General features: G+C 33.4%; 1 protein-coding gene across 1 annotated transcript; it reads right to left on the bottom strand.

Moving 5' to 3' along the window:
- Window positions 1-230: 230 nt before the first annotated feature.
- LOC114178145 (cation/calcium exchanger 1-like) lies at window positions 231-2,539 on the bottom strand. Its single transcript, XM_028063884.1, has one exon. It carries the CDS (start codon window positions 2,191-2,193, stop codon window positions 349-351), a length of 1,845 nt encoding a protein of 614 aa, XP_027919685.1. The 5' UTR covers window positions 2,194-2,539; the 3' UTR covers window positions 231-348.
- Window positions 2,540-8,106: the final 5,567 nt, after the last annotated feature.

Below are 8,106 nucleotides of genomic sequence, written 5' to 3'. Positions count from 1 at the left end.
GTTGGTATTTTGACATTAGAATTGTTTTTTATATCTATTTGACGTTATTTTCACTACCTTCATTTATTTTTTAGATAATACCATTTTAATTTTATAAAATTGTCCAAATGGTAATTAAATAATGTTAAATAACTTTTTTTTAATGAGCGCTTTGTTTTTGTGATTTTTGAAGAGAGTTTGTAAACAAGAAAAGTATTGTGTTAAGAAGAATCAAAATGTAGACGCAAATGTACAAAGTAGAGGTGTTGATTGTGAAATGCATGATGATTGAGTTCCATGAGAAGGACCTAAATGGACCCTCTTACGATGATGATGATGAAGTTCCCCTAAGAAACTTTGCATCTCTAGCTAGAATTTGACAACCCCAAAAGCCAGAGCAATCCTTATTACCAAAAAACAGAGGTAAACACTGAGAAGCCCTACCCCTAAGGATTTATCCAATTTCATACTCTTCTTTGGCAAGATCACAAGTGCCCAAAGAAGCCCTCCCATCAAGAACAAAAGGGTCGCATAGAGTGAAGGATCCTTGGGAATCACATAAGGGTCTGGGTTATCAGACAAAGCTGAGAGCACAAGGGGTAACCCCAAACCCATCAAGGTATTGAACATAGGACCAGCATAGCAACCAGATATGGCCATTTGAACACCATCTGCCCCACCATTTAAGGCCATGGCACCATTGGCTATGAAGTCCCCAAGTGAGTTCCCCCAAGCTAGGACTGTTAGTCCTAGCACCGAAGGGCTAACCCCAACTATGCTCCCAATTGAAACCAACACAGAAACTAGCTCAGCAGCAATTATGTAAGTCCATGTTACACTCATGGCAAAGCCACCAGCAAGCCAAGGAAACAAGGACTTGGTTGGTGGGCTACACCTATCAGTTGTCACGCATGCCATGTTGCCCAAAACTATCCCAATCAAAGCAGCTACTATGTATGTGACTATGCTACTCCTTGAAGCCACGTTTTCACTCTGAGTGTTGAAAAGAACTGCAAGTAAAACTGGTGCCAATGTCACAGATATTACTGCAAATGGCTTTGACCACTTCTCCTTACTCACCACAGGAATTGTAAGCCTTCTTGGTAAGCAAAGAGGTAGTTCCAGCAGTTGTAGCAACTTTCCAAAGTAAAGCCAATCAAAGAATGAGTTATTATCATCACCAAAAGTACTACTAGCTGGCTTATGCTTTTGGTTTTGGTCCTTATCTTCAACCACCACTATCTCTGCCAAACTTTGTTTCTCTTCATCAACATACCCCAACAAAGGTATGCTAGGCGCTAGTGACTCCTCACAAGACATTGAATATTGCCTTGCATTTGTTGTGTCCTTTCCATATATGAGATGTGTGGCTGAGACAGCACACACGTAGAGGAAGTAGATTGAAACATAGCAGATTGATGCAAACAAAGTGATTTTACCGATGTAAATGATGATGAGGAGGATGAAAAGAGAGAGAAGGAAGAAAAGGACATCTCTGATGAAACTGGCCTTTTCAACCTCAACCTGATTTGGGCTAACCAGAATGCTTATGACCCCCAAGACAACACACGACACAAAGAAAGACCCTCCTAGGATGCTGTTGAGTCCAACCGCACCGTTGCTGGATGATCCTGAGAAAGACACAACGCTGGCAAAGAAATCAGGAGCACCATTTCCCAGAGAAAGAAGGGTCACTCCCGCAATGGTGGGGGAGAGTCTCAGGATGTTGGACAAACCCTCCAAGGAACTGCAGAAGTAGTTGGAAGCAGTGTCACCCAACAGATAAAACAACACTATAAGCCACAAGGCAAGGAGGGTTTGTCCCAAAATTGGGAATTTTCCCGAGTTGCAATAGAAGATTTGAAGATAGTTGATGTATCCCTTTGACCTGCACTCAAGGTTACTTTTGACATACAAACACTTGGAGTCAAAATCTGAGTACTTGTGTATATCAGTGCAGCCTTCAACACTGACATCTCTGAAGAGCCTTGCATGGTTGAAGATTGTGAGGAGAGAGGCATTGGAGTGGCCCTGAGAATCTGAGTTAGGAGGGTGGAGATAAAGGTTGAGAAGGAGACAGAAGAGGAAGATGAAAGCCAAGTTGAGGACAAGAACAAGTACTCTGGATTGAAGCTTGGAGTTGAAGATGATGAAGGGTGCCATGGTTGAAGAAGGTGTGAAAGTGTGAAGCAAGAATCTAGAATTGGTGTCCATATGGTATATGATGGAGTGGTTGAAAGGACATGGAGGAAGAAGACATGGAGAGGAAATTTACCTCTGAAGAAATGTTGCAGTACTGGGTTTGGAGAACGTGGAAGAGAGAAGAAACAAGTTCAGAGATACTCCATGACAAACCAAACAAAATACATAGTGTGCGTGATGGCGTTGGTTTTGCTATGTCCCATGTGAGGGATTGAGTTAGGTATAGTCATTTGTGTTTGTGTGGATGGTATGGGAACGTACACGAATGAAGCCAAATTTCACTTACCAAAGGTATTTTCTTTTAACCCATTAAAACTTCTTTCAAAAAATAAATTGTGACAATGAGAAGACTTGTTAACATTTCATTTCCTTAACCTATTAGAGCATGTTTCAAGGTAAATGTCATGAAATTAGACTTGAGATTGAAACCAGAGTAATTTAATTTCACTCAAATCGATTATATGTTGATCCATGTTTTAGATATGTTATTTACGAATAAAGTAATTACCAAGTAAATAATTGTTTTTTATTAATTAATTAATTTTATATATATATATATATATATACATATATTCTTTTTATCTATTATAAATTTGGTAGGTCCAAAACGGTTCAATAAACATAAAATCCGAACAAGAGATTCATATAATATATTAACTTCCTAAAATAAGAGAAAACAATATGCATGAGGTATATGGTATTATTCTTGATATAAACAGAACACATTTACAATGACAGAATCCATTAATTATATGTATTTATAATTCATATGCCTAAAAGGACTATAAATATATGTGAGCAGAAAAAGAATCTCATCTCTAAATTAATTTTATTTATATATACTCATTCGAAAATCTCTCAGTGACTTAAATGTTGAGAAAATTCTGCAGCTGAACTTTCCTTTCGTGGTAATTCGAAGTTTGGTCACATGTCAAGTTCATCTCAGTCGATTTAGCCAAATTCGATAAGAAAATAAATCTTATTATGTGTATGCATATGCTTAGTTAGTAAGGAAATAAATCTTATTAAAAAAATATTGTGTGTGCTCAAAGAGATAAGGAGTAATATGTATTAATCATATCGTTAAAAAGTATTATATATATTTTTTCTCTTTTCTGTAAATACACACTGAATTAGTGTGTTATGTAGCTCACTATGATTGATTTACACGACCATGGAGATATACTAGTGTATGGTTGTGGGACCAAAAATTGGTGAAATCATACCCGAGACAAAATGCTATATTTCTCTCTTTATTATCGAAGATTATCCGTTTATATATATAATTACGTTAAAAATTTATCACAAAATAGATGTATATCTAATTTGTCAAAATTATTTCTCAAAAATATATGTAGTCTCAAAATTATTTAATAAGTAAAATCTATATTTATACTTTTAATAATCAAATTATTAGAAAACACTGAAAATAAATAATATTGTTATACAAGAGCTTATAACAAATATATATAAAGTAAGAAAATAACTTTTTTTTACTTCATTAGTCATATTATTAAAAAAGTATATCTCATAATACAAAGTTTAACTATTTAAAAACATAAAAAAATTGAAAATATCAATTAATCAAAGAAAAAAACAATTTAAAATAAAAGTGCATTTATATACAAATTAAGAAAAACAACAAATTTTAAAATATTAAAATAGTAAGGAAGTAATAGAATAGAATGAAACAGTTGAAAGTTTTAATAAAAGAGAAGTCATGCTCTTAAAAATAAGATGCCGTAAAATTTGAGAAAAAAGAGAGTAAAAGATGCATTAAAATTGAAAAAGGAAAAATCGTATGCACGACTTCCATAGAAATAGAAAAACGTTAAAAGAATTTAAAGACATGATTTTCGCATAAATAAGTTATATAAAAGTCGTTATTCAGTTTCACGATTTAAGTGCATATATCTTTTAAAAAAATTAAACCAAAATTGTGATAGGGACAACTAATCCCTGCACGTAATTTAAAAAAAAAAAAAAAACATATCAATAATTTTGAAAGTTCATTGACCCATATTGGTAAAAAAGCCTTTCTTTCATGTATAAGGTTGAAACCAACTCCTCTTTTTAAAAGAATATCCGAATCATATCTAATTAAGAATATCAATGATGATACATTTATTGATTGAAAAACACACATATCAATTAAGAATATTACAGTTTTTACTCCCGAGAATCATTATATTAACAAAGAAAATATCTAATGACAATTAGATAATAGTACTATGTAAAAATTTGTACAACATATAAACTACTCTTTCATACCCTCTGATCCCAAGTACATTCACACTCCCCAAAGCAAGAATTTAACTCAAACCTCAGTACACTTTATTACAAGAGTCTGAGAAAAATCAAATACAAGATTAAAGTTTTTTTGACTTGGACTAGAAACCCCGCGAACTTAGAATCCATTATGTAGTCACCAGCACCGACTTCCTAGCTTATCCTAGACGATGTGAGACTTTCTAAACATATTATTTTCATCAGCCCAACAATCTCCATCTTAATTAAAATAAACACATCTTCATTGTCTATACTAGCAATCATACTACACCATAAATAGTATATTCACTTGGAATTAATTCATTCCAAGAATTTTCATGTATCAATGCTAACCAATGTCCATGTATAATCACCACACACCTTGCATCAATATTAGTCAATGTCCATGTATAAACATCATACACCTTGCATCGATGCTAGTCAATGTTCGTGCATAATCCCCAGACACCTTGCATCAATATTAGTCAATGCCTGTGTATAAAATTACCACTGGAATAACTCATCCTTTTCATGTGATAAGTGTTCATTTTACCTATTTGATATATGCATTTTAGCACTTATCTAGTTTGATTTCATTGAATATCTCGAGGATTTTACTCTCTTTTATTTAGAATTGCCTAAAAGCATGTGGAAATAATCATGTGTGGCAGATTAATGTAATTTTGATGAATTTCTATAGTATTTGAAGAAACATAGCACAATGGCTTGAGCTGCAGAATCACGACTTGAACAATGGGCGTTTTCTAGAAGATTCAATTTTTTCCTCCACAGCTCAAGCAAAAGATATGGTGCCTAAGCCACACAAAGAAAACTTCTTTATGAAGCAACCTCAGGCATCAGGTTTTGGACCTCAACAATAAAGGAAACCCACTATTGAAGAAAGCTTTGTGATCAAATGATAGAACCAACATCTAAGCTACAAGCAAACCCTCCATGGAAGGAAACCTCACTAGTTTGAGCACCATGATTGGAGCTTCAACCAACTTCCATTTTTCTAGACATTAAGGGGCAAACCCCCTGTTTTCCATCCAAAAGTGAATCTAGAATTCCATTGTAAATTCAGATTCTCTCTCTTCCATTTCTCTTGTAATATCTTAAGTTAGAGGAGACATGAGGAAGGTGCAACTTCTCCTAGGATCAATTGTTAGAATCATTATGAGTTACTGAACTTCCAAATGTTAGGATCAATTGCCTTAGAATGCTTGATGATAAGTCAATTTTAATATTTAATTGAAACTTATATAAGTTTGTTTGATTAATTTGAGTTCTCTAATTTTAAAACCATTTGAATAATAATTTTTTTGAAAATCAATAAAGAATCCTATTATAAGAAAGTTGGAGAATCAACCTATTTTCAACATATTGTTTTAAGTCATTTTACTTTCGTTTGTATAATTTACTATGTTCTTCAAACAAACAAAAAGACCTTTTTTCTATTGTTATTTTATCTAACACCTTATGCAAACATCATAAAGTTATAAGTAAGTTCTTTCACCAAATTATTCTAACCTAGGTTAGTCTTAACCCTTTCTATATTAACATTTATTTGATAGCTACAACAATAGTTATCAATGGCAAAGTAGTCCATTGCATTTCCTCTTATTTGCATGTCATTTAAGGATTTTATCATTATTCAAATTAACATGCAAACACTAACCCTTAAAATTAATGGAAGAAACCAAATAAGTTTCATTAGGGTTGTCTTTTTTAGATCCTAATTATGGTCTTAAATAGTTGTCACTACTAAAAAAACATATTTCCTATCAATTTTCTTTTCAAAAAATTTTCTTAGGAAACACTTGCAGATTTTGTTATGAATAATGGTTTGCAAGAATTTATTATCAATTTTTTTGAAAAATATTTGTGCAAAACGTTTTTGGTAGAAAATTTTGTAAGAAATACTTGCGAAATTTATAATTTTATAAGAAATAATTATTCACGAAGGAATTACCTGCCAATAAAAATTTATAGGAAAAATAGCAAAAAAAATCTTTTCTTACAAAATATTATAATGAATTTGCAGGAAAAAAACCCACAAAAGATTAAAAATTCTAGTAGTGTGTTTAGGGATGTCAACGGGGCGGGTAGGGTACGGGTAGTAGCTCTCCCGTACCTTACCCGCTAGATAAATATCTGCCCCGTACCCATACGCATATCCGTCGGATATTCGTTATGCGGGTACCCGTCTATTTTTTTCATACCTACGGATATCCTCGGGTACCCGCAGGTATTTACAAAATTATTTAAAAAATAAATATTTAATCATAAATTCAAATAAAATAAAATAAAATATATCACTGTCATAAATTTTAAATAAATTTCAAACTAACTCAAGTCCATACAAGTCCAAATAATTATAAAAATAAATATAAAATGACGTTCAACACAATGGAAATTCTTTAATTAGTGTTTTGATCAACAAGTCCACTTTCTCCGATTGATTCCTGAAAAATAATCAAATAATAAACATCAACTATCACGTGCCAAGTATTCTTATTTTGATTCCATCATTTGACAACAAGCATACCATAAACGTCACTATCTATATATGGTTTGATGTATATGCCCAATTTCAAAGAAGGAAAAGAGAAAAAATGTCAAGGGATGTACTTGGAAGAAGACAACATACCAATACTTGAAGTTGGAAGAATGAAAACAGAAGACAAGATGTGATAGAAAATGGTATAGAATTATATGTATTTGCATTGATCATGTGGTGTTTAAATACAGAGAAAGTCTGCCAAATCAAGATCCTATAGTATTGCTCATTATGTTGATTGAGACAAATACTTTCCTAACCTGGTGCTTGACAAATGATACGGTAATAATTACTCTGATATTACAATAATAAAGGAAAGTTAATATATGTAGTGAATAGTTAGGATCAAGGACTATAATTCATAGAATATTTGATTTGATTCTGTCTAACTCCCCTTCTCAAACTAGTGGTGACTTGATCATGCCAAGTTTGTCTCTTAACATGTTGAATCTTGTATGACTGAGAGGTTTAGTTAAACAATCTGCAATTTGATCCGCAGTAGGGACGTAGGCCACACTTACTTCATTTTGAAGAACTTGATCACGTATGTAGTGCACATCTATCTCAATGTGTTTAGACCGTGCGTGCATGACTGGATTAGATGCAATTGACTTGGCACTTAGATTATCACACCATAGAATTGGTTTTCTGAGCATTGGTAGTTTTAGTTCTGTCAGTAGGGATCTAATCCAAGCTATTTCTGCTACAAGGTCAGCCAATGCTCTGTATTTTGATTCTGTGCTTGATCGTGACACTACCTTTTGTTTTCTTGAAGACCAAGAAACTAAGGTTTCACCAAGAAACACACATTGTCCTCCCATGGATTTCCTATCATCAGTATTAGTTGCCCAATCTGCATCAGAATACCCCATTATGTCAAGATCATTTGAAGGCTTTATATGCAGACATAGATTCATTGTGCCTTGGAGATATCTTAGTATTCTTTTTATTCCTTGCCAGTGATCCATAGTAGGTGTGCTTATGTATTGATTGAGTTTGTTCACAGCAAACACAATGTCTGGCCTTGTGTTGGTCAAATATTGCAATGCACCTATGGCTTGTCGGTACAAGGAAGGATTGGTCATTGGTTCCCCTTC

The sequence above is a fragment of the Vigna unguiculata genome, chromosome 1, assembly GCF_004118075.2.
Source record: "Vigna unguiculata cultivar IT97K-499-35 chromosome 1, ASM411807v1, whole genome shotgun sequence".
Lineage (NCBI taxonomy): Eukaryota > Viridiplantae > Streptophyta > Magnoliopsida > Fabales > Fabaceae > Vigna > Vigna unguiculata.
This window is presented reverse-complemented; position numbering and strand designations above follow the sequence as displayed.